This window comes from Leucopleurus acutus (genome assembly GCF_964270905.1).
Source record: "Leucopleurus acutus genome assembly, chromosome: 17".
NCBI lineage: Eukaryota > Metazoa > Chordata > Mammalia > Artiodactyla > Delphinidae > Leucopleurus > Leucopleurus acutus.
The window spans coordinates 83,027,464-83,053,763 of NC_139159.1; the positions used below are offsets into that span (position 1 = coordinate 83,027,464).

Here is a 26,300-nt window from a genome sequence, read left to right on the forward strand (position 1 = left end):
ACGTTCCTGCTCCGGCAGGCAAAGTCAGTTCTTTGCGCTCCCCAGGGCCAGCGGCCCCCAGCTGTGACGGGGGAGGGTTTTCTGGGAGAACCAGCTTTGCTTCTCTCCATGGGCAAGCCCTTGGGTTGGGAGGACATTGCGGGCATTGCTGGGGGGAGAGCTTGGGTTCAGTTCGTGTGGGTGCGCTGGTGCTGTGCACATGGTAGAACTAACACACCAGGGGCCCCGGTGGCCTCGCACGGTGGGCCCCACAGGTTACCTCTTGGCGTTTAGCCCCTCCCCCGGGGGAGGAGCCTCCAGCTCACCTGTGGCTGATCGGCCCCACCCCGCACATCCCTCTGACCCCCTCATCTCGCTGTGGTTTTCGTTTCCCCGGCTCCCAGGTGTGCCCTCCTCCAGCAGGCCTTGGGGGAAGATGGCAGCCCTGGGGGACAGTCAGGAACCCCCTCATGTCCTGTCCACTGTCACTTTCGAGTCACCGGAGACACCTGGAGCCTGCCACCGCCACGAGGCCCAGCTTCACCTCCACGGCCATCAACATGGTACTTGCCTCCCTGCACCGTCACTGCGGGCAGGCAGCTCACTGGGCGCTGGGGCTCCTGCACCCTGGTGCTTGGGTTGGGACTCGGGCAGCAGTGCTTGAGGCTAGGGGTCGAGCTATGTGAGCAGTGGCTCCCTAGAGGACAGTCCCTTGTGAGCAGTGGCTCCCTAGAGGACAGTCCCTTGGGGTATGTTTCTTTAGGGGATGCAAAAAAAGAAGCCTCGATGGCCAGGCCTGTGTGAGAGGAGTCAGTCACCTTATCTCCCTCTCCGAGCCTTTGATCCCACGCCAGGAAAATGGTCTCCAGAGTTCTGGGCAAGCTGGTTTGGGTGGGGACCCCCAGGGACCTGCAGGGATGGAACCATCAGCCTTGCTCCGCCCCCCGGCAGGGTCTGGGGGTGTCCAGGTGTGGCAATAGCCGACAACTGGTCGGGGAGGATGTCCAAGCCCTGCGGTGTGTGGTGCCCCTGGACCCTGCTCACACGCAGCCGTCAGGGAGTCCGGGGTCCCTTCCCTGCCCCATGTCCCACAGGAGGCCTGGCCTCACTCCCCTCACAGTCGAGGACACAAATCAGCTCTTGGTAGCCAGGACGAGGGCCCAGGTAGATGTGTTCTGTCCCACTCAGCGAGCCTCCAGAGGGCAACGAGGTGTGTTGGGGGGTACAACCCATTCTAGAGGAGGGGGAGATGAGCCCCAGCCCCGCTGTGACCCTCAGGCTTCCCCGGCTGCAGCCCTGAGGTGCTCTCCCAGCCACCACAGGAGGAGGATCTCCGGGACGTGGAGGAGGTCCAGGCTGGCAGAGACACCTGCTGGCCAGGTGAGCAAGCGGAACCTGCCGCGGGGCCCCGCCCAGAAGCGCGTTTACCTGCGGCTGCTGCACTCCAGGCTCTGTGCAGCGCCCACCACCGCTGCCAGGCCCCGGGGCCCCACTTGTCCCTGGCTCAGCGCTCACTTCTGTCCCCCACAGCCCCTCCCCCCGTTCAGTCCCGGTCTTGTTGCTGACACTTTCTGGGCTGTGAGAGCAGCGCAGACCCCCATATCCACCTGCCTGTCCGGCTAGAGTGTCCGACTTGGCAACACTGGCCAGCAATCGGGGAGTCGTCCTGGCACCCCTGTGTACTGCCCTTGACCTCCACTTGTCCCCTAAATCGAGCTCTGGTCCCCACCCCCTTCCCCTGGGGCTTCGCTCATCCAGGCCCTCAGCTCCTCGTTTCTCTCCCTCCCCACCTCACCCCCCCGCCTCTCTCCCCTAGAGAAGCCCTTGGGGTGTCCTCTGGGGATCCGTGGAGCAGCTCCGGGGCCGTGTGGGCAGCGTCCTCAGAATCAGGGGCTTTTCTGCTTGGCTCTGAGTCTGAATCTCCTGTCAGGCTTCCCCCCTCCACATGCGCGCGCACCCTGTGTGTTCTCACCCTGGTGCTGTCATCTGGAACGGGGCGGGGGTCCCCGCGGACAGACAGCCTGGTGGGCGGCTGAGTGCTCTCCGCCTCTCCCGTTTCTCAGATCCCGACTTGGAGCGCGAGCGGGCCCCGTCGTCTCCCCAGCCGCACAATCCTGAAGATGAGGTGGACCAGGACACGGGGGTGCTCAGGACCCTTCTGAGGAGCCTCCCCCATAGACCCAGGCGTGGGGACAGCTTGGGGCAGGAGTGCAGCCTGGAGCGGCCGTTAGGCCAGCCGCCGGGGGCCGGGCCCCGCCCCCAGAAGAGAGGCACCTGGCGTGGGCCGCTCGGGCTGCAGGGAGCCTCGGGGACAGAGGGCGGCCCGGGGCGCGCCGACGAGCTGGCGGGCAGCCTCGGCCGGGGCTCGGGCCTCGAGGCCCGGCAGAGTGGCCCGCGGGGCGGAAAGCCGCACAGGTGTGAGGCCTGCGGGAAGAGCTTCCAGTACAACTCGCTGCTGCTGAAGCACCAGCGCATCCACACGGGCGAGAAGCCCTACGCCTGCCACGAGTGCGGCAAGCGCTTCCGCGGCTGGTCGGGCTTCATCCAGCACCACCGCATCCACACGGGCGAGAAGCCCTACGAGTGCGGCCAGTGCGGCCGCGCCTTCAGCCACAGCTCGCACTTCACGCAGCACCTGCGCATCCACAACGGCGAGAAGCCGTACGAGTGCGGCGAGTGCGGCCAGGCCTTCAGCCAGAGCTCCAACCTGGTGCGGCACCAGCGGCTGCACACGGGCGAGAAGCCGTACGCCTGCAGCCAGTGCGGCAAGGCCTTCATCTGGAGCTCGGTGCTCATCGAGCACCAGCGCATCCACACGGGCGAGAAGCCCTACGAGTGCCCCGACTGCGGCAAGGCCTTCCGCGGCCGCTCGCACTTCTTCCGGCACCTGCGGACCCACACGGGCGAGAAGCCCTTCGCCTGCGGCGCCTGCGGCAAAGCCTTCGGCCAGAGCTCCCAGCTCATCCAGCACCAGAGGGTGCACTACCGGGAGTAGCGGGCGCGGGGCCGCGCGTCAGCAGCCTGAGGTCGAGGCGAGTTCCCGCGGAGGGCTCCTGCCTTCGCGCCTCCTGGCTGGCGCAGCCGGCATCTCGTGCGTGTCCCGAATAAAGTCTGTGTACTTGATGGACGCGGGAGGAAGGCCACGTGGCTGCCCCCCATCCCTGAGGGCTCCTGTCGGCAGAGCCCACCGCGTGCCCTAGCGGCCGAGGCCTGCGGGCGTCGTGACTTACCAGAGCCATAGCCAGGGCGGGGTCAGGCACCCCAGGACAGGTGGTTTCCAGATTGGGGTGGGGGGGCACGGGCTGCCCGCTCTCCCCCTGGGCTGTAGTCTCTGGTGGTTTGGTTTCCTCATGCATCTGGGAGAATGTGTGTAGCATGTTCTCTCTGCAGCAAGCCCTCGATCTGCTCTGTTTGCCTTCTCACCCTGCCTCTGCACCTACTGGTGGCCGCCTGAGGCCAGCGGGCTTCAGTGGAAGGTGGCCCTGCCCAGCCTTCAGAGCTGCCTCCAGCCCCAGGAAGCCGGGGCCCCAGGGGGTTCCCCGCTTGACAGGTCTAGGCGACTGCAGCTGGGCACTGGCTGTAGCCGGCTTCAGATCTGCCATGACTGCCCTGTAGCTCCCCAGCCCCTGTGGTAAAGGGGAGAGCCCAGCTGGGTGGGGCGCCTTCTGTCTGCCTTCCTGCCTGCTCCTTCCTGGACAGCTTTGGGACCCCCACCCCTGCCGCCTGCACCACACACGGAGGAGTTGCCCGGCCCCTCTCCAGGGTATAACTCCGCCTCGCCTCCACATCCTCTTTCCCAGTGACCCCAACGGAGAGCCCTGTGGTTGGGCTGCCCCGCCTCTCCAGGCTACACTCCCAGGGCCCCGAGGCCATCAAGCGCTTTGGACTCCCCCACGAGGGTCAGAACACCTCCTTGAGTCGTCTTTGCTGGTGCACTGTGACACCCTGGAAGACGAGGGACATCCGCCTTCTTCCCAGGCCCCTGTCCCTAATACCACGTGGCTATTGGGTATCGTGAAGCTTCCACCTTGGGCAGCCAGGCCGCGGAGCGGGCGAGCAGAGCCCCCAGGGCTTTCCGGGGAGCGGTGGCTCAGCCCGTGCTCCAGAAGTGTCATCCTGCAGCCTCAGCACCAAGGCTGGACTCTGATACCTGCACCACAACCGGCCTTAGCGGGCAGCCCCAGAGCAGAGCCCGGCGGTTCTCCACACTGTCCTAGACTGTCCTGGAGGTGGCCCGGCAGACCCTCAGTGACGGGACAGGGGCAGGGCGGGAGCTCCCAGGCCACTGAGCAGCAGGCGTGCAAGCTGGGAAGGCTGCCCAGAGGAGGGGAGCGTGCACTCAACCGCCCCCAGCTGCAGCTCCTCGGTGCCAGGAGGCGAGCTCTCAGCAAAGGCTCTGTGTCCTCCCTGTCGCGCGCGGTCCGCCGAGATGGGCTGAATGGCATTTGCATTTGCCGGCTTGGGACCGGTTCTCTCTCTAGGGTTCCGTCTGATGCATTCAGCACTTCCCGGGAACCTGGAACGCCCGGCAGGACCGAGACAAGGACTCCTCAGGGCATCTTCTCTGCCCGTTGTGGCTGCCCAGGTTTATCAGTATCTGGCTGCACAGGACGTTATAGTTCTCGACCCCTGAGCGCTCCTGGGACGTGGGTACAGCCCGGAGTCTCTGCACTGTCCTCCTGCCTCGTGTCAGGCACAGGCGTCACGCCCCTCCTCCCCCGCCATCGTCATCCTCCGGTTCCAGCTCTGTGCCCCGGCCTGCTCTGCAGCCTCTATCCAGCCCTGGTTGTGAGTGTCTCTAGCTCAGCGGCCACTGTCCCTCGCCTCCCGCTGACCCTGTTATCTCCAACCCCATGGGCTGCGCTCCCTCCCACCCGGGCCCGTGTCCTCGGCTCCAGCCAGCCTCATGCTGTTCCCTGAAGTGACCCACTGGTCTCCGGGAGACCAGGGTTAGGGTTGCCCAGGCTGCCCTGATGCCAGCCCAAGCACTTACTGTCCCTCACAGAGCCTGTTTCCTCCTCTGGAAATAGGGACAGCCGTCTGTTGGCACCGCACAGGGAGATTGGGAGGATGGCCATAGAATCCTTTGCACGCCACCAGGCACACAGCAAAAACCCATAAAAGGGGCTCCTGGAAAGGCTCTGTCGACAACCAGGGACAGGTCAGGAACACTGTTAATGGACAGCCTCAGCAGAAAGCCACCTGGGGCCAGGGCCGGCCACGGCAAGTGTAAAAGGACATTGAGGGAGACAGAGTGAGGCACCAGGAAAGCAGTCCCTGTGCGTTTCAGAGCCCAGGAAGTGGTCACTTGTGTAGGGGCAGTATCTCCTTTCAGCCCTAGAAGTAAATAAAAGCCCTATAGGAGCTTGAGCCCTAAAGAAAGGTGGCCCCGTGAGGCGCTCCCAGGGCTCCGCACAGGGAAGAGGGTCCAGGAGCTGACGATCCATCTAGGGCTCTGTGCGGCGCGGAGCGGGCTGCGTGTGACTGTGAGTCGGGAAATAACGACAACGCTGGGCCTAAATGTGGACACTTTTCGGTTGGATACAAGGGGGTTTATTTTTACATGATATAAGCAGTGTGGCATGATGGTTAAGAGAATCGACTTTGAAGCTTAAAGCCCAACTCTACACTGAAGTGTAAGGTTGGACAAGCTATTAGTCTCCAAATTTGTTTTCTAATTAGGAAAAAGAAAAAGATGTATTAGGGCTCTCCAGAGAAACAGACTCAATTGGAGAGATAGGTAGATAGGTAGGTAGGTATTCTTAGGAATTGGCCCACGAGATTATGGAGGCTGAGAAGTTCTGAGACCTGCAGTCAGGATGCCGGAGACCCAGGAGCGCCGATGGCATAGTTCCAGTCTGAAAACCGGCAGGCCCAGGACCCCAGGAAAGCCAGTGTTTCAGTCCAAGTCCAAAGGTAGAGTGAGACTGACGCCCCAGCTCAACAGTCAGACAGGAGTTCTGTATTACTTTGTCTTTTTGTCCTATTCAGTCGTTCAGCTGATTGGCTGGGGCCCACCCACGTTAGGGAGAACAACCTGCTTTACTCAGTCTGCTGCCTCAGATGTTGATCTCACTCAGAATAACGTTTGACCAAATATCTAGACGCCCTGTGGCCCCGTCCAGTTGACGCATAGAATTAACCGTCTCAAGCAAGGATAAGACTGTACTTAATGCCACAGGGTTGGCCTCATTCCAACTGATACGGATGTGCTCTCTCCCCGTGACGCAGAGCAGAGCTCAAAGCAGCCCCAGACCCATTCGTATCTATTTTCACCACTAGAACGGTAAGGGAAGCGTCTCAGGGAAGGGCTCTGCTGGTTCCTGCTGGGCTCTCGTGCACTCGCTGTCCGTCCCTGGGCCAAGGGCTGTAATCAGGGAGGTGGCCCAGAGATTGTCATTCAGCCTGATTCAAGGTCACACCCATGGCTGGCTGCAGGATGCTGGGATGAGCAAACAGAACCATAATGTCCTCTGCACACGTTTTCAACACCAGTATTGTCCACGCGCTTGTCTTTTTCAGTTGCTATGCAACATTCCATATTGGGCTACCTCAGTATCCCAAGGGTTTCGGACTTTGAGAGACCCCAGATTAATGATGGCCCAGAGGTGGAAGCCAAGACGTGGTCTATGGACTCATCTGCCCTGTGCCGTGTGCCCCAAGCAGGTGGGCAGGAAGGCAGGCTCTCCCCACATCCAGCTTCTAAGGACATTCACTCTACTTTGTAGCCCAGCTCTGCCACTCATTTCTATGCCACCTGGGCAAGGTCCGTATCCTCTCTAAGCTGCATCGGTAAATTGGCGATAGTGATTCTATGGAATACATCACAAGGTTCTGTGAGCGCTAAATTAGATCATCATGTGAAGAACCAGCAGAGCACAGGCCAGAAGCAGAAGTTAACATCCACTTCCCACCTGGAAAATACACATCCTCCCTCATGATAGTTTATTACGCTTATTTATTTCCATCCCATTCATTCAGTAAACCCTTTCTGCGCACCTGCTCTGGGCTGTGCATGTCCCCATCTAGGAGGCTGCTGTTCCACACAGCACGTCACACCCAACTCTGTCCTCGGTGCGCAGTGCGGTGGTAGCCTGTGCACTGATGCACGGTTAAACAGTCACTGGGCTCGCCCAAGTGTATCAATGGTCAGATCCCCTGACTTTATCTCTTAAACCCAAGGCTGCAGGCTAAATCAGATCTGGCCGGACTTTTCCAACTCCACTAGGGAAAGTGAGACAAACTGTTCTTCAGAGGTCTTTGACAGGGGTCTCTGAGCTGAAGGAAGGGTTATGCCGGACCCAGACCCCTGAGGAAAGAGTATCAGAGGCTCCTCCTGGGGGCAGAGTTTGCTGAAAAACACAGATTCCCAGGCCCCACACCAGGGAAGACAGATCCAATAGGCCTGGGGTGGAGTCAGGGAATCCGGATTTAGTTCTGACACCCCAGTGAAGTTGACAGTGTGCCAGGCTTGGGAACCTCCGGTATCATCTAGTCCCTCAAAGCAGGTGCATCTGCATAGGCAGTGGTCCAAGCCCCACTCAGACGCCACCTGGAGAGGCAACCCGAACTGCTGGACAGCTCAGCCTTGCGCCAGGATCTGCCCTCTCACCGCCAGCTGCTCCCAGCTCTGCCCTCTGGGCCTGTCGTAGCCTGGCTGTACTCACTGGTAGGAAGAACCCTCAGGACCTGAAGCTAGGGGTCAGGCCAGGGTCCATCTCCCCGCTGCGGTTCTTTTCTAAGCACTCAGTTCCCTCAGCTGGTCGCAGGGTTTGTGGACTTGCCTTAGCAATGGACGGTAATGTTCTCACCTCAGTCCAAGCCAGCGTGCGTCATTCCTCCCCAGAGCCCTTCCTACGGCCTTCCTGGCCCTACACGCCGGGTCCCCTTGCTCTTTCCCTCCCAAGGTCTCTGCCTCGCCGACTTCTCCGAGGCCCCATCGGCGGCGCAGCCCGGCACCTCGGACAGCTCCAGGGACGCGCGCACGCCTCCGGGCTCAGGTCCACGGCCCTGAGGCTCTCCGGGTCCCCCGAGCCTCAACCCGGAACTCCGCCCCAGGAGCCCTCCCCCCGGCCGCTTCCCTGGGCGAGTCCCCCCCGCGGGGACCCCCGAGAGGGTCCCCTGAGCTTCCTAGCGCTCCCGGAAGTGCCGGCGGCGCGGCGCGGGGCTCCCTGTGGGCGCGGCGCGCGCTTCCGGCTCTCCCGCCGGGGCCTGGGGAGCGGTGGGCGAGAGGCCCCGCGGTGCCGGTCGCTGGGCCCTGCAGCCGGGCCGGCGGGGGACGCGGCGTCGCGCCCGGCTCCCTCAGGCCTTCCCTCCCGCCGTCAGCACAACCAGCCAGCCGCGCCCCCCGCCGCTCTCGGTACCATGGCCGGCGGCCTCGACCCCCGGCGCCCGAGCTTCGTCCGTGCGCGAGGAGGGCGCCCCCGGCCTGCCGGGCCCAGGGCCTGGACGGCCACAGGCCAGGTTCCCAAACCATGCTTCTCCCACTCCTTATTTTAGGGAGTCCGCTGGAAGATTTGAAAAGCCCGGGAAAGCCCGGGTTTCCCTTTCAGAGAAGCTCATCCTGGAGTGTCCAGGTGGACCTTGCTAAGTCCAGGCCAATGTGCCCTTGGGGAGAGCATCTGGCTCTGGGCACGGCCCCATCTGCACAGCTGGGGTGTGTTTTCCCCAGGACCTCTCCACGGATCAGCACGAATCCTCGTCTCACCGATGGCAGCGCTGTCACCCGCTGTGACCTCACCCCCACTCTGCCTGCCGAGGGGACCGGGCCAGGCTCTCCTCTTCCGGAGGCGGGGACCCAGGGACATGGTACACCCTTCTCGAGCCCCGGTCTTTGTCCCTTGGGCCACAGATCCTGACCTTAACATCTGTCATTCAGTGTGCAGCCTTCTCGGGCTGTTCCCAGCGCCCCCCCGCCCCCCCCCAGCGCTGCTGCCTTGCCACAGGGATCAGCGAGGCCCCGGATCTCAGGGGAAATGGAAGGCTAGTCCTCAAGGAGGACAGGTTTTAACAGAATTCTTTTCTTTTTTTAAAATTTTGTCTTAACTTTAAGAGTTTATTTGAGCAAATATCGTTTGGAATCAGAGAGCACCAACCTGGAAGTGGTTAGGAGCGCTCCCAGATTTCTTTTTCTTTAAGAGTGTTTTGGGAGTTTGTGTCCTTCTAACACCCTTCCGCTCCCTGACCTTGATCCCTGCATAACCCCATCCCAGACAGAGGGCCTAATTGCCTTGTTCCCGCCCCGCTGATTTAAATGAGACGATGCGGCCTTTGTCGAAGTCTCTCCGTGCTCTGGTTCAGAGTCTGGTGTCATTTGCTGCCTCCCTTTCTGGTTTCAGACCATGAGGACGGAGTTCAGAGTGAGGAGCAGATTCCGGGGCAGAACCGCAGGGTGTCCCGGGGACAAAGGTTCTAAGGTCCGGGCCACAGGTCCAGGGACCTGCCGGGCCGTGCAGAAGCCATCGGGGTTCACAGGGGCGGGCAGGGCTGCCACACAAGGCCTGCGTGCACCAGGCAAGTCCCGAGGAAGAGAGGAACCATGACCGCCAGCCTGGTGACCCGCCAGGAAGACCGCGCAGGAGGGAGCCCGGGTAGCTGCGACCCAGCTGGAGGAGCCACTCAGAACCCAGCAGGCGTGGGGAGCCAGCAGGCGTGGGGAGCCCCGGCGGGCGAAGCAGCACTGCACCGGGCCGTGCGCCCCGAGGCCTCCCCGTGAGGGGCCCACATCCTGGAGCAGTGGCAGCCTCCAAGCAGGGAAAAGCCTCCCCAGTGCCGCAAGTCGGAAGCACCAGCAGGTCCACACTGGCGAGAAGCCCTACGCGTGCGGCCACTGCGGGAAGGCCTTCGTGCAGAGCTCTCACTTCACGCAGCACCTGCGGTTCCACAACAGCAAGAAGCCCCTTGCGTGTCAGCAGTGCGGTCAGGCCTTCAGCCAGAGCTCCAGCCTCGTTCAGCACCAGCGGGTCCACACCGGGGAGAAGGCCTACCAGTGCGGCGAGCGCGGCCGCGCCTGCAGGGCCCTGTCGGGCTGCTTCTGGCACCAGCGCGTCCTCACCCGGGAGAACCCTTTCCGCTGACTGGGACCGCAGGGGTCCACCGGGGCCTGTGCCGCGCCAAGCCGACCTTCCACTAGAGGGCGCTGTGGACACCATGGATGCCTGCCGCGCGCTGCTGGGGGCGCGGGGAGAGCAGCACGCGGACCATCGCTGAAGGTGGCCCCTGCACCCCAGTTAAGATGCCGGCGCTCGCCCCCTCGCCCGCACGCTCCCCCAGCCCTCGCCGCCCCAGGGCCGCCCAGGGAAACAAGTGCGAACAGAGTCCCGGTCGCGGGCGGGACAGAAGGTCGACGCAAGGCGGCCACGCCCTTTCTCTTCCTGGGAGACCTAGCGGCTTTGCTGCTGACAGACACGAAGGGAAATGTAGGGCCTGAGCGCCCCGTGGTCCCCCTAATGGTAGCCCTGGCCGAGGCCTACAGGAGAGTCAGGCACTAGGGAAGATGGTGTACAGCTGTCAGGCGACCAACGGACTTGCATGTTAAGGGTTATTTTAAAAATAGGATTAATATGCCCAAAAGACATGTACGAACGAACACATGTCCTGAACGAAATATTTGCGGGCTTGTACTACGGGTACTTATCCCCGACCCGAAACAGTCTCGTCCCTTTCATAGAAATGCACGGGGTTAACCGACACTTGGCAGCGAGCACTTTGCGCTCTGAGGCCAGGGCACGCGCGGGGCGCCGCGAGGGGCGGGGCGCCGCGAGGGGCGGGGCGCCGCGAGGGGCGGGGCGCCGCGAGGGGCGGGGCGCCGCGAGGGGCGGGGCGCCGCGAGGGGCGGGGCGCCGCGAGGGGCGGGGCGCCGCGAGGGGCGGGGCGCCGCGAGGGGCGGGGCGCCGCGAGGGGCGGGGCGCCGCGAGGGGCGGGGCGCCGCGAGGGGCGGGGCGCCGCGAGGGGCGGGGCGCCGCGAGGGGCGGGGCGCCGCGAGGGGCGGGGCGCCGCGAGGGGCGGGGCGCCGCGAGGGGCGGGGCGCCGCGAGGGGCGGGGCGCCGCGAGGGGCGGGGCGCCGCGAGGGGCGGGGCGCCGCGAGGGGCGGGGCGCCGCGAGGGGCGGGGCGCCGCGAGGGGCGGGGCGCCGCGAGGGGCGGGGCGCCGCGAGGGGCGGGGCGCCGCGAGGGGCGGGGCGCCGCGAGGGGCGGGGCGCCGCGAGGGGCGGGGCGCCGCGAGGGGCGGGGCGCCGCGAGGGGCGGGGCGCCGCGAGGGGCGGGGCGCCGCGAGGGGCGGGGCGCCGCGAGGGGCGGGGCGCCGCGAGGGGCGGGGCGCCGCGAGGGGCGGGGCGCCGCGAGGGGCGGGGCGCCGCGAGGGGCGGGGCGCCGCGAGGGGCGGGGCGCCGCGAGGGGCGGGGCGCCGCGAGGGGCGGGGCGCCGCGAGGGGCGGGGCGCCGCGAGGGGCGGGGCGCCGCGAGGGGCGGGGCGCCGCGAGGGGCGGGGCGCCGCGAGGGGCGGGGCGCCGCGAGGGGCGGGGCGCCGCGAGGGGCGGGGCGCCGCGAGGGGCGGGGCGCCGCGAGGGGCGGGGCGCCGCGAGGGGCGGGGCGCCGCGAGGGGCGGGGCGCCGCGAGGGGCGGGGCGCCGCGAGGGGCGGGGCGCCGCGAGGGGCGGGGCGCCGCGAGGGGCGGGGCGCCGCGAGGGGCGGGGCGCCGCGAGGGGCGGGGCGCCGCGAGGGGCGGGGCGCCGCGAGGGGCGGGGCGCCGCGAGGGGCGGGGCGCCGCGAGGGGCGGGGCGCCGCGAGGGGCGGGGCGCCGCGAGGGGCGGGGCGCCGCGAGGGGCGGGGCGCCGCGAGGGGCGGGGCGCCGCGAGGGGCGGGGCGCCGCGAGGGGCGGGGCGCCGCGAGGGGCGGGGCGCCGCGAGGGGCGGGGCGCCGCGAGGGGCGGGGCGCCGCGAGGGGCGGGGCGCCGCGAGGGGCGGGGCGCCGCGAGGGGCGGGGCGCCGCGAGGGGCGGGGCGCCGCGAGGGGCGGGGCGCCGCGAGGGGCGGGGCGCCGCGAGGGGCGGGGCGCCGCGAGGGGCGGGGCGCCGCGAGGGGCGGGGCGCCGCGAGGGGCGGGGCGCCGCGAGGGGCGGGGCGCCGCGAGGGGCGGGGCGCCGCGAGGGGGCGCCTGACCCTGGGAGAGTAGGAGCAGTCCATTCAAGAGTTTGGATCTTCGAGCTTAGTTGAGACTAGTGTGTGTTTTCTCTGGTTATGGTGCCGTGAGAAGAGGCTGGAGCACAGGCCCGGACATGGATAACGTTCGTGGGAAGTGGCCGCAGTGGCTCTCCGGATGCCTGCGCTCAGGTGAGTCCCCTCGACTGCCTCGTGGCTTGTGGGAGCGAAGGTTCAGGAGCGGAAGTCGGGCTGGCGTTTTCGGAGTGTTGCTTTTGCTAAGAGTTGCCCTCACGATACTGGAGGTTTTCCCTTGTGATGCGTCGGCAAGCTGATTTCTAGTTTTTGGATCATTTTTTTTTTTAATATTTATTTATTTATTTACATATTTGGCTGCGTCATGTCTTAGTTGCAGCACACGGGATCTTAGTTGCCTCGTGGGGGATCTTTTTGTTTCTGCACGGGAGATCTTTAGTTGCGGCTTTCCGGCTCTTAGTTGCGGCATGCAGGATCTAGTTCCCTGACCAAAGATCGAACCTAGGCCCCCTGCACTGGGAGTGCGCAGTCTTAACGACTGGACTACCTGGGAAGTCCCTAGATCATCTTTTTAAGATGTTTTAATTTTTATGTGTGCTTTATGATTTTTATAATTTGTTACAAATAAATGCAGTGCGTGGTTGGCATGTACTCAGCGTTTACTGATGCCTCTGCAGTGAAAAGCCTCAACACATAGGGTGGGCTGGCAGGAGACTGGTGCGGGGAGCCCCGTTTGGGCGGGATTGCGGGAGAGGCTCCAGAGGGGCCCCGGGGATGGCGGGGAGTCCAGAGTTGGGAAGGTTGCGGGTTGCAGGTTGCAGGTACTGAGGAAGCTCAGGGCTACTCCGGCATCAGCTCTTGCATTCTGAAGCTGGTTTTGGTCCCAAAGAGAAAACTGTTTAGGCTGTTGGTGGGGGTCCAGACTACCTGGTTCCTCCCCTCCTGGCCCTGCTGCTGCCACCCAGCCGCCCGCTGGAGGGCCTGTCCACTGTGCTCGGCCCTTCATCTCTCCCCAGCTGCTCAGGGCAGTTAAAGGGAACTGGGAAGACCCAGCGGGCTTCGTCCACCTTTCTGTCCTGCACCCGCAGCGACCAGCAGCAGCATTCCAGTGGCACCTGTTTTGTTGGCCCTGGATGGAGGAAGACGGGCAGAGCAGAGCCGCTGACCAGTGGTGAACAGGGACCCCTGGCTTCCAGCGGGGAGATTCAGTGCCCATCTGTCAGCACAGCGCAGTCAGGCTTGACTGAATGAGGTGTGGTGATTGCCTTCTCCACGTCCCAGCTCCTTCCTCTGGAAACACAGCCTCTCTGGGGGTTAATATCAGAAGAGGTGATGAACACAGTGCAGGGCTGTTCAAGGAGAGTGTGGCCGGGAGCAGGCAGACTGAGTGGTATCTGCACCATCCCCCTGGGGCTGTTAGTGGAGGGACAGACCACATGCGCGCTTGGGGCCTCAGGCCAGCCTGAGTTCAGCCCTCCTCACCTCGTGCCGGCCCAGCCCTGGCACCACTGAAGCCTGTCCGGCCCTCTGGGCACCGGCCAGGGCCTGGTCCTGGAAGCTGAGTGGTCCCACTACCCATGAACAAAGCAAGCGACAGAAGCCCCTCGGCACTGGCTCGGGCAGCACGCAGGATTAAGGAGCTGCTTCAGGACCCCCAGGAATCTGGATTTTCTAGGCTGTCAGAGAGGTCTCTGGCCCCTCCCTGCCTCTCATCTCTGCAGGCCCCGTGTGGCCTCGGGCTCCAACCGCTGACCGGCCTTCCCCAGGTCTGACACCATCTCAGCCCGGGCTGCAGAGTGCAGAGCCCTCTCTCGCCCCAGCTCCTGGAGAAGCGGGTGGTGGGGGTTCCAGAGTGATCTAGGGGAAGAGAGGGAGAGGAGCATTCCCAGAAGGAAGGGGTCCTGAGCAGAAGCAAGCCACAGGCCCCCAGATGCACCCCTGAACCTTTCGGAAAAGAAAAGCCAGTGTGTGTCCCATGAGGAAGCCGTCGTCGTAGCCTCTGAACAAGAAAGCTCCCTCCGGGCACCTGGTTGTAGAAGCGACACGTGCGTGATAGGAAACTGGGACACGTGGGAACATCTGGAGAAAAAAACCTTTCGCCACCTGCGTCCTGGGGTGTGGTTGTCGGCCTCATCTGCACCATCGGAAAACAAACTCAGTATGCAATTTATGATCTGCTTTGGGGCTTAAAAACAAAACAGGCTTTCTCCATGTTTTACAAGATCATCAGTGACTGCTGTTTGTCAAGATTTCACTTTTTGAGAAAACTTTTGACAAAGCCCGTTTTCCCTATTATATAAACAGAATATGTCATAGAAAATTTGGGAAATGGGGAAAAGTAGAAAGAAATCACACTAGTTCACACCACATGGCAGAAATGTACCTTTTAGTTTTTTTATATCTATACAGATTTCTTCCCCGAATCTTTTTAGAATGGATTGCATCCATTGTGTCTCTTGGTACCATAACCCTTTAGTGTGTATTTCCTATATTCAACGACATTCTCTTACAAAACCACAGGGCAGGTACCAAATCCAGGTAATTGGACATTGATACAACGCTCAACAAAGCAAGCCTTCTCGTTGTGCTCGTGGCATTTTCCCTCCAACCCAGCATCCATTCTGGGATCCTAGCCTGCCTGTGGTCACTGTGTCTCCTGAGGAATCTATAGCGTGGAGCAGTTCCTCAGCCTTTTTCTCCCGAGATGATTTATTACTTGCAAGGGGAAAATGGTGCCCACATGGTCAAAAAACCAGAGGACACTGACCGTGTGATCAAAATGGTCACTAGCCAGTGAAGAGCCCGTGGACACCATGTCCCTCCACGTGACGCCCAGAGGACACGTGGTTGCAGGATTCCAGCTGGAGAGGTGCGACCTGTGTCCAGTGATGCGGAAAGGGAAGGGAATGGGCAAAGCTCAGAGGGAGGCGAGAACGAGCCTGGCGTGATCAGGGAGCGGTGACTGGTTTCACAGTTGGGGGGAGCTGGAGGAAGAGGTGACACTGGACAGGTGGGTGGAAGCTGATGGAGGTAAGGCCTGCTGCCATCCGGGCACTGGGCCACCATCAAAGGCCCAGCCCAGCTGTGAGGGTGCCAGTCTGCACCCGTGCTTCTGTCTGGGCTAAGAACCCGGGGTGGGTGCCCGAGCAGCAGACTTCCGTAGAAGGAGAATCTTGCAGAGGGACATTGTCAGGGAGCAGGGAGTCATTTCAAGGGCTCTCTGGGCTGTGGGGTTTCTGGAAGCAGGTTAGAATGAGGTGGCTGAGGAGAGACCACAGGAGTCATCTACAGGAAAGTGCCCAGAGCACGGAGAGACGACTCAGTGATGGGCTGGGGACAGGACATTCGGCGCCTAAGCCCCACGACACGTGTTTAAGGCAGACGCTGTGAAGTTTCCTCAGCCGGGATTAAACACAAGAGTACCCCCTCTGCAGAGGACCCCAAGGCCACCGTTCCTGTGGGAAGCCTGCAGCCCCACGTCACGTGTGGAGCCCAGAGAATTCCCGACCTTGGGAACTGAATCCTGCCCACAGCCACGTGAGACCCCAGGGGAGACCCCAGTCGTGGCCAACACCTTGCCTGCAGCCTAGGAGAGACCCCAGCCCAGGACCGGCCAGGCTGTGCCCGGACTCGTGCAACACCAGGAAGCCGTGAGATCATAAACGCATGATGCTTCAAGCCCTTAAGTGTGTGGTCACTGAAAACCAGCGGTGAGGGAAACCCGGAGAATGTGGCGCAGCGGCCCGACGCGCGGGAGGAAGGGGATTTCTGCGCTGCCCCTGGCTTAGGAGGGGGCTCCACCTGCGGAGGACCAGCCGCTGTGAGGCTCTGGCGCCCAGGCCGGGCAGGCTCGGGGCGCCCTCCCCTCCCCCCTTTCTCCACGGGCGCTGACTTCATGCGTCCGTGCATTCGCTCATTCCGCAGTCAGCAAGGTCACCTAACCCGGCTTACTCCCCGGACCTCAGGCCTGGACCTGGTGGAGGCCACGCGGCCCGGGGCGGGGGTCCGGGAGGCGTCCCAGAGGGGACGAAGCCCCCTGGGACTCCCCTGCGGGGAGTGAAGCCCTGCAGGGGCGGGAGCGGTCGGTGTGAAGGTGGCCGGACAGCAACCGAGGGTCTTGCACGCGAAGCTAGGAAATCCGCGCATAACTCGCGAAGGCAGGCCCACCCCCACCCCCACCCCGCGGCCTCCAGGGCAGCTGAGTGCGGGTCCTCCGGCGCCCTAGAACGTCACCGGAAGTGCCCGAGCCGCCCGGGAGAGGGAGGCGGCGCTTCCGGCGGGCGGCGGGGGCTCCGGGTAAGTGGCGGCGGACCGGGGCTTGGGCAGGGGTTGGCAGACGGTGGGCCGCGCCCGCGAGGGAAGCAGAAATATGGGCGCAAGGACGGGCCGTCCCTACGGGGCACGGGGCCCTTATCTGTCCTGGGCTCTCCCTGCGAAAGGGCTCACATCCGGGAGGAGAGCGGAAGCGAGGGGCGGCCCCGGGGACAGCCTTCCCCGCCCATTGTGACGACCAGTGTGAAGGCCCCGGGACAGCCTCAGACAGTTCCCTGAAGTGAAATCACAGTTTAATTTTAAGGCCTTTGTAAATCATCGAATTACCCGCCGTCCAGTGCACTTTTTCTTCTTCCAGCGGTGTATGAAGGTGCCAGTTTCCCCTAATTGTCTATATGCTCATAAGGTGCCACTGTTTTTAAGCCTTATTGGTTTTTTCAATATTTGCTTATTTTAGGCTGCGTCGGGTCTCAGTTGTGGCTTGGGGGAACTTCCGCTGAGGCACGCGGTTCCCTCGTTGTGGCACCTGGGCTTTTCTAGTTGCGGGCGCATGGGCTCCGGAGTGCGTGGCTCCGTACTTGCGGCGCTCGGGCTTAGCTGCTCCGTGGCATGTGGGATCTTAGTTCCCCGATCAGGGATGGAACCCGTGTCCCCTGCACTGGAAGGCGGTTTCTTAACCACTGGACCACCAGGGAGGTCCCAGCTGCTTGTTTATTTTCTTCTGCTGGTTACCTGTCCATAACTTTAACTAGTTTTTTCGTGCTTTTTCATGTATATATAGTGGGTTGTTAGATATTGAGGATATGAATCTTTGTGTTGCAAATATTCCTCCGGTTTTTTTTTTTTTCTGTTTTTGACAGTAAATATCCTTGTGTAGTTAGATCTGTCACACTTTACCTTTGGTGGCAAGCTTAGCAAAAGCGTTCCTCAATCCAGAATTGCGCCATTCAGATCGTTACTTTTTTGGTTTCCTATATTTATATTCAGATCTTTTGTCATTATCAAGAAAAAATATAAATGCATAGAAATTTTTCCACACATCCGAGGACTGACTAAAGGTGCTCGTTGGTTCCTGGTGGAGCTGAGACCACAGTGGGCAGGTAACAGGTGCTGCCACATCTATCTCTGCTCCTGACCTGCTGGGGGGCAGGGGTGGGGGAGCCAGCATGGCCTGGACAGTTCCCAGAGGGTGTCCCGTGGAACACTAGTTTCTGGGACGTTTGCTTATTCAGACCTTGATTTATAGTGAGGTGGCTCCTTCAGGGCCCTCTGGGCAGGCTCTGAGCCTCCCTTCTCTGAAGGCACTCTGACCTCACCCCCACCCTTTCTTTCTCTTTCTCCCAGGCAGTTGTCCTACTACTGGTGTTTCTGCGGGAAGCAGCAAGCAGAGCCCCAGCCTGAGTCCACAGAACGCCACAGAGAGGCGACCCTGATGGACACGTGCACAGGTGAGGGAGGCAGGCAGGCCCAGGGGGCCATCCTGGGGTCAGGGACGTGGGGACAGCTTCGGAATCGGGGCTCCCAAGTCCATCTGCCTGGCTGCTACTAACCATCACAGCTCCCCACCTCCATGCCTGCTGTGCTCCCTCAGCCCCTCCCTCCTTTGTTCTCCTGGACACACTCTATACCCTGCTCTCTCTTCCTCTGGTCCCCCCACCTGGAGACCTCTGAGAACAAGAATTTTATTTTTTAAATTATAGCTGACTTACCATGTTGTGTTACTTTCAAGTGTACAGCAAAGTGACTCAGTTATATGTACGCGTTCTTTTTCGTGTTCTTTTCCATTATAGGTCATTACAAGATAATGAATATAGTTCTATGTGCTGTACAGTAGGATCTTGTTGTTCACCTATTTTATATATAGCAGTGTGTAGCTGCTGATCCCAAACTCCTAATTTATGCCTCCCTCCGCTCCCTTCCCCCTTTGGTAAACGTAAGTTTGTTTTCTGTGTGCCTGTTTCTGTTTTGTAAATAAGTTCATTTGTATCATTTTTTTAAATTTAATTTTATTTATTTATTTATTTATTTTTGCGGTACGCGGACCTGTCACTGTTGTGGCCTCTCCCGTTGCGGAGCACAGGCTCCGGACGCGCAGGCTCAGCGGCCATGGCTCACGGGCCCAGCCGCTCCGCGGCATGTGGGATCTTCCCGGACCGGGGCACGAACTCGCGTCCCCTACATCGGCAGGCGGACTCGCAACCACTGCGCCACCAGGGAGGAGGGGCTACTTTTCGTTGCAGCGTGCGGGCTTCTCATTGCAGTGGCTTCTCTTTGTTTTGGAGCACGGGCTCCAGGCACGCAGGCTTCAATAGTTGTGGCACTTGGGCTCAGTAGTTGTGGTTCGTGGGCTCTAGAGTGCAGGCTCAGTAGTTGTGGCGCACGGGCTTAGTTGCTCCGTGGCATGTGTGATCTTCCCAGACCAGGGGCTCGAACCCGTGTCCCCTGCGTTGGCAGGCGGATTCTTAACCACTGTGCCAGCCGGGAAGCCCCTGTATCATTTTTTTAGATTCCACATATAAGTGATATTATATGATATTTGTCTTTGTCTGACTGACTTCACTTAATATGATAATCTGTTGCTGCATGTTGCTGCAAATGGCATTATTTCATTCTTTTTATGGCTGAGTAGTATTCCATTATATATATATGTACCATATCTATTCATCTATTGATGGACATTTAGGTTGCTTCCGTGTCTTGGCTATTGTGAATAGTGCTGCTGTGAACACTGGGGTGCATGTATCCTTTCGAATTAGAGTTTTTTCTGGATGTATGCCCAGGAGTGGGATTGCTGGGTCATATGGTAGTTCTATTTTTAGTTTTTTAAGGAACCTCCATACTGTTCTCCATAGTGGCCGCACCAATTTACATCCCCACAAACAGTGTAGGAGGGTTCCCTTTTCTCCACACCCTCTCCAGCATTTATTATTTGCAGACTTTTTGGTGATGGTCATTTTGACCAGTGTGAGGTGGTACCTCATTGTAGTTTTGATTTGCATTTCTCTAATAATTAGCAATGTTGAGCATCTTTTCATGTGCCTGTTGGCCATCTGTATGTCTTTGGGAAAATGTCTGTTTAGGTCTTCTGCCCATTTTTTTGATTGAGTTGTTTTTTTGTTATTGAGTTGGATAAGCTGTTTGTATATTTTGAAAATTAAGCCCTTGTCAGTCGCAATGTTTGCGAATATTTCCTCCCATTCCATAGGTTGTCTTTTTGTTTTGTTTATGGTTTCCTTTGCTGTGCAAAAGCTTTTAAGTTTGATTAGGTCCCATTTGTTTATTTTTGCTTTTATTTCTTTTGCTTTGGGAGACTGACCTAAGAAAACATTGCTACAATTTATGTCAGAGAAGGTTTTGCCTATGTTCTCTTCTAGTTTTATGGTGTCCTGTCTTATGTTTAAGTCTTTAAGCCATTTTGAGTTTATTTTTGTGTGTAGTGTGAGGGAGTGTTCTAACTTCATTGACTTCCATGTGGCTCTCCAGCTTTCTCAGCACCACCTGCTGAAGGGACTGTCTTTTCACCATTGTATTCTTGTCTCCTTTGTCTAAGATTAATTGACCATAGGTGTGTGTGTTTATTTCTGGGCTCTGATCCATATGTCTGTTTTTGTGCAAATACCATGCTGGGTTTTTGTGGGGTTTTTTTTGGATTTTATGTATTTTTTGATACAGCAGGTTCTTATTAGTTATCCATTTTATACACATCAGTGTATACATGTCAATTCCAATCTCCCAATTCATCCCACAACCCTCCATGCACCCCCACCACTGCTTTCCCCCCTTGGGTCCATATGTTTGTTCTCTACATCTGTGTCTGTATTTCTGCCCTGCAAACCGGTTCATCTGTACCATTTTTCTAGGTTCCACATACATGCGTTAATATACGATATTTGTTTTTCTCTTTCTGACTTAACTTCACTCTGTATGACAGTCTTTAGATCCATCCACATCTCTACAAATGACCCAATTTCGCTCCTTTTTATGGCTGAGTAATATTCCATTGTATATATGTGCCACATCTTCTTTATCCATTTGTCTGTCGATGGGCACTTAGGTTGCTTCCATGACCTGGCTATTGTAAATAGTGCTGCAGTGAACATTGGGGTGCATGTGTCTTTTTGAATTATGGTTTTCTCTGGGTATGTGCCCAGTAGTGGGACTGCTGGGTCATATGGTAGTTCTATTTTTAGTTTTTAAGGAACCTCCATACTGTTCTCCATAGTGGCTGTATCAATTTATATTCCCACCAACAGTGCAAGAGGGTTCCCTTTTCTCCACACCCTCTCCAGCATTTATTGTTTCTAGATTTTTTGATGATGGCCATTCTGACTGGTGTGAGGGGATACCTCATTGTAGTTTTGATTTGCATTTCTCTAATAATTAGTGATGTTGAGCAGCTTTTCATGTGCTGCTTGCCCATCTGTATGTCTTCTTTGGAGAAATGTCTATTTAGGTCTTCTGCCCATTTTTGGATTGGGTTGTTTTTTTAATATTGAGTTGCATGAGCTGTTTATGTATTTTGGAGATTAATCCTTTGTCCGTTGATTCATTTGCAAATATTTTGAGAGTTGTCTTTTCGTCTTGTTTGTAGTTTCCTTTGCTTTGCAAAATCTTTTAAGTTTCATTAGGTCCCATCTGTTTATCTTTGTTTTTATTTCCATTACTCTAGGAGGTGGATCGAAAAAGATCTTGCTGTGATTTATGTCAAAGAGTGTTCTTCCTATGTCTTCCTCTAAGAGTTTTATAGCGTCTGGTCTTACATTTAGGTCTCTAATCCATTTGTAGTTTATTTTCATGTATGGTGTTAGGGAGTGTTCTAATTTCATTATTTTACATGTAGTTGTCCAGTTTTCCCAGCACCACTTATTGAAGAGACTTTTTCTCCATTGTATATCCTTGCCTCCTTTGTCATAGATTAGTTGACCATAGGTGCGGGGGGTTATCTCTGGGCTTTCTATCCTGTTCCATTGATCTATATTTCTGTTTCTGTGCCAGTACCATATTGTCCCTTGATTACTGTAGATTTGTAGTAGAGTCTGATCCCTCCAGCTTCGATTTTTTCCCTCAAGACTGCTTTGGCTATTCGGGGTCTTTTGTGTCTCCATACAAATTTTAGGATTTTTTGTTCTGGTTCTGTAAAAAATTCCATTGGTGATTTGATAGGGATTGCATTGAATCTGTAGATTGCTTTGGGTAGTATAGTCATTTTCACAGTATTGATTCTTCTAATCCAAGAACATGGTATATCTCTCCATCTGTTTGTATCATTTTTAATGTCTTTCATCAGTGTCTTATAGTTTTCTGCATACAGGTCTTTTGTCTCCCTAGGTAGGTACCATGCTGTTCTGATTACTGTAGCTTTGTAGTATTGTCTGAAGTCTGGGAAGGTTATGCCTACAGCTTTGAGGAACAAGAGTATTAATTCTTGGCTTTGTCTCACCAGGGCCCAGCAGTGTCAACTGGCCTAGGCTCAGGGTTGGTGACCAGGAAGTGTGTGGTGGATGACAATCTAGCTGGCCTCCTGCCCACTGGCCACCTCCCTCTCGGGCTCCAGGCCCCTCTGTTCTGAAGATTTCAGGCCATATTTGGGGGAGGGCTCATATTCAGTTGCCTGTTGTTGCTGTTGTTGAATTGTCACATGACCTGTGCTAACCACCAGGCCATCTTCTCTTGGCAAAGACCCATGCCATTTCAAGCTTTTCCCCATCATACTCTACCCTAAGGTTCTGGTTCAGCAGTGGGAGCCTGGGGAGAGCATGACCGTGGCTCCCCCAAACACACCTGGAACTGCTCTCCTAGGAAGTCACAGAACCCCTGTGTCGGGTGGTTCAGCCACCGTGTCCCTGCACCTCAACCCTCAGGGTGTGAGTCGGGGATGACCCAGAGGTGCAGCCATGGAGCCACCCTTCAGGCCCAGTACTTCCAGGCCACTGTCTCCCTCCCTTGTCTGACCCTACTCCTGACCAGATCTGGCCCAGACGGCACTCTTCAGTCTCACAATTTGGGGCTAGATTTTAGCAAATGCCACCATACACAGTGTGTGGAGGAAAAAACAGGTTACCAAAAACATCCCATTCAGAAAAGGAATAAAGAGAAAGCACCCTGTCTGGGTTGCTGGCCTGAGCATATAGTATGAGATGTACGGCCTGAAGGGAGGTGAGGCTGAGGGCTGGGCCCCAGTGTCAGAGTGGTGACCAGCATCTGTGCCAGGGGACTGAGCTTCTTGGTTAGGACGTCTGGCAGCCCAGGTTCTGCCTTCTGGGCACACTTCTGGGCACCTGGGCTGGAGGTGCCTCTGTTGGGGGCGGCCTGTGCATTCCTGGATGTTGAGCAGCCTCCCTGGCTTTTCCCCACTAGGTGCCAGGAGTGCCCCTTGCCCACTGTGACACCGGAAGTGTTTTCAAACATGGCCACACATGCCTGCTCTGCTGCCAACCACTTCTCTCCGCATTCCAGGCCATGAGGCTGTACCAGGGTGTCACCAGAGCCTGGGGGTCTGTCTCCCCCGACTTATGAGACCAGGCAGACTGCGGTTAGAGGCTTGGGCCTTTTCTGGAGTCACAGGGAAGCCTGCTGATCAGCTCTCCCCCAGTCCCTTGTCCATTCCTGCGACCACAGGTGTTAGAAGTTGGGGAGGAGAGCTGGGCAGGAGAAGGACAGGCGGGATAATGGTTCTCTGCTGCCCACTGGCATCTTACTGTTCCCTATCATCACGTGGCTCTCCCGTGCCATCCGTGTGTCGTCAGCAGAGTTCTAAGTTGTGCATCTCTCCCCCTTTTCCAGCTTTCCTAGCACAGGCACTGAGTGGCGGCCCGGCTTCCTGCTACGCTGCTTTGGTGGCTGAGCAAGGGGCTCAGAGCCCAGGGCTGATGCTACAACAGGCAACCTTAGAAGAAGGGGGGCACCGTGGACAGGCTGTGCCAGGACTGTTACGGGGGCCTCCCCGGACACTGCGGTTTCCAGACCCTTGTGGGAATAAGGAAGCTGGAGAGAGGCCCAGAGGTTCCCCTCGGGGACCAGTTGTTTATGAGGAAACTGGAGGGCAGAATGGCCATGAGGACAGTGTGTCCGGGTCAGAGGTCACCGTGAATGCAGCCTCCACAGCCGATAGGAGAGGCCACTGGAAAGGACGGCCTTACCGATGCAGCACCTGCGACAGGAGCTTCAAATGCTATTCAGATGTGGTGAAACACCAGAGCATTCACTCTGGGGAGAAACCCTACGAGTGCAGCGACTGTGGGAAGGCCTTCATCCACAGCTCCCACGTCGTCAGGCACCAGCGCATTCACAACGGGGAGAGGCCTTACGTTTGTAAGGAGTGTGGGAAAGCCTTCAGCCAGAGCTTCAACCTCATTAGACACCAGAGAATCCACACGGGAGAGAAGCCCTACGAATGTGCTGAGTGTGGCAGGTCCTTCAGTCAGAGGTCAGATGCCATTAAGCACCAGAGAATTCACACTGGCGAGCGGCTGTATGAGTGCAGCGAGTGCGGGAAAACCTTCATCCATAGCTCAAACGTCGTCCGGCACCAGAGAATTCACCACGGAGAGAATCCTTACGAATGCAAAGAGTGTGGGAAAGCCTTCAGCCAGAGCTCCAACCTCATTCAGCACCAGCGGGTCCACACTGGGGAGAAGCCCTACGCCTGCCAGGAGTGTGGGCGCGCCTTCAGCCGCAGCTCCTTCCTCAGTGAGCACCGGCGCATCCACACCGGGGAGAAGCCCTACGAGTGCGGCGAGTGTGGCCGCGCCTTCAGGGCCCTGTCGGGCTTCTTCCGGCACCAGAGGATCCACACTGGGGAGAAGCCTTTCCACTGTGCCAGGTGTGGCAGGGCCTTCCGCCTGAGCTTTCATCTTATCCAGCACCAGCGAGTTCACGGCACAGAGTGAGCCTGTTGGGGGGTGAACATGGAGTGGAAAATTGAGTAAAGAAGATTGGAGTGTGGGTACAACACCCCTCACTTTTTGCCCACTCCCCCAGCTTTGTGTACTTCGCCCCACAGGAAGAGGATAAAACTGTCTTGCTGGTCTCCAAGCCTGCCCGTGGAGGCCTGCAGTTTGTCTGCCGCCGCCTTGCCAGGAGCACCGGAAAAGGAAAGAGGAGCCTTGGGGAAGGAGACGTGATGGCAACGTGTGCCTCGGAAGTTAATTTATTTCATTTTCACAGCACTGGGTTTTTTCCTGAAGTATAATTTACATATAGTGTGGAACACATAAATCTTAAGTTTGGTTTTATGAGTTTCAACAGTACAATGTGCTTTGACCTTTACAACCACCACATTCTGAAGATGTAGACTATTTCCATCACCCCAGAAAGTCTCCTTATGCCCTTTCAAGTCAGCCCCTCATCCTGAGAGGCAACCAGTGATCTCATTTCTGTCACTATAGTTTTGCTTGTTCTAGAACGTTATATAAATAGTGATATAATTTATACTCTTTTATGTCTTTTTCCCTTTGCTTAATGTTTTTTGAGGTTTATCCATGTATCAGTAGGTTTGGGGGGTTCTTTCGTGTTTTTTTTCAGTTTCATAGCTCTTTTGAAAAGTCAAGAATCACTTTCTACCCTGTATCAAAACTATATGCTTATGTCTGTGTCTTTTATCAAAGTATGAGCCCCTGTAGCTAAAATTATTTTAGCACAGCCCCAGACACAGGATGTGCACTCCACAAAAAAATAAGTACATGAAATATGCAGGGGAGTTTATGAAAGACAGGCATAGAGGAGAGACCATAGGCTTGGCCGGAAGGAGGAGGTACTGATTCACTTGTTTTCATGCCATTTCGGAGTATACGGAACTCTTCTCAAGCTTAGGAAGGTAGTATAAGATAAAACAAGTTTAAGATGTTTGTACTGCCAACAGACATTTCCTAAGCACTTAGCTGTCCAGGCTCTACGCCACTGTTGTAGGAAACACAAAGCCACTGTGATGGCTGCATTCAAGGATTGCAGGTAAAAGTCCAATAACAGAAGTATATAGAGGGAACTAGTGACACAGGAGGGCAGTAAACAAGACTGGGGCAAGGGAAAAACGGGGGTGAACACCCAGGGGAGGGGATTCCTGAGCAGATGGATTAAATGTGTACAAAGCAAAGGTCAGGGCACACTAGTGGACTGTGAAGAGCATGAGAAGTGTGCTCACCCATAGGACCTTCCAGTTCGTAGCTGGGAGATCAGACAAAAAGTGTATGTAAAACAGTAGTCTAGGTGAGCTCACTGCTCATGATCTGATATTTCGTATCACAGTACGGTAGTGTTATAGATACCTACCAATGCTATTTGCCAGATAGGAAGCGACAGGTGTCTTTGTTGGGGATGATACTCTGTACATATCATAAAACTGCTGTAACAAATTGAGTGAGGTCATGTTACTGAAAGTTTACTGTAATGACTAAGACAAATCTGAGCAGTCACCTGGCCACAAGTCCTGGGGGTCCAGCTGCAGGACCCAAATCCGTCCTAGTCAAGCTGTGGTTTGGTGCCACTTTGTGGGAACTGTCTGCTCTAGGTTAACTACTGACTGAATTATTTGGGTCCTGTAGCTGGCTGGGACTTCCAAAATAGTAGCTCAGTTCTAGGGCTCTTGTTGGCACCTTGTTTCTTTTATGGTGTGAGCTTAGGCTACAGGGTTGCGCAGCCTGTAGGGGCAGAGTTGCCCACAGAGTGCATTCAGGCACCACAGCTATTGGGCTGCTGACTTGAGCCAAGGTAACGTGGAAAGCTAAGCCTGGAGCTCCCATGCTAAGCCAGGGCCCAGGTTTGTGCCTCCCAGGTAGCTCTTTGGAGGAAAATTTTTCCTACTTAGACCCTGTAGTGTCCCTGACCATGAGATCAAAGCAATGAGCTTACAGAAATCACCAAGTACACAGGAAGGTGAGTCTCACT

At 57.7% G+C, this 26,300-nt stretch overlaps 2 protein-coding genes across 3 annotated transcripts; both read left to right on the forward strand.

The window, feature by feature from the left end:
- Positions 1 to 350: 350 nt before the first annotated feature.
- Positions 351 to 2,974, forward strand: GLI4 (GLI family zinc finger 4; the record flags this gene model as incomplete). The annotated part of the gene is made up of 3 exons (XM_082858464.1): positions 351 to 542; positions 1,258 to 1,359; positions 2,043 to 2,974. Exons 1-3 carry the CDS (start codon positions 416 to 418, stop codon positions 2,972 to 2,974), a joined length of 1,161 nt encoding a protein of 386 aa, XP_082714590.1. The 5' UTR covers positions 351 to 415.
- Positions 2,975 to 12,189: 9,215 nt separating this feature from the next.
- ZNF696 (zinc finger protein 696) lies at positions 12,190 to 25,225 on the forward strand. 2 transcript variants are annotated; one of them, XM_082858581.1, is made up of 3 exons: positions 12,190 to 12,302; positions 17,763 to 17,866; positions 23,202 to 25,225. In XM_082858581.1, the coding sequence occupies exons 1-3, from the start codon at positions 12,289 to 12,291 to the stop codon at positions 24,305 to 24,307; spliced, it is 1,224 nt and encodes a 407-aa protein (XP_082714707.1). In that variant the 5' UTR covers positions 12,190 to 12,288; the 3' UTR covers positions 24,308 to 25,225. The 2 variants fall into 2 exon arrangements, with proteins under 2 accessions (XP_082714707.1, XP_082714708.1); XM_082858582.1 differs by lacking the exon at positions 12,190 to 12,302 and adding an exon at positions 17,443 to 17,518.
- Positions 25,226 to 26,300: the final 1,075 nt, after the last annotated feature.

What these genes read in the sequence shown, in the direction of transcription:
- ZNF696 (XM_082858581.1), top strand. An exon ending in CCTGATGGACACGTGCACAG is followed by an intron (nt 17,867 to 23,201) that starts GTGAGGGAGGCA and finishes CCCCTTTTCCAG; the next exon opens with CTTTCCTAGCACAGGCACTG.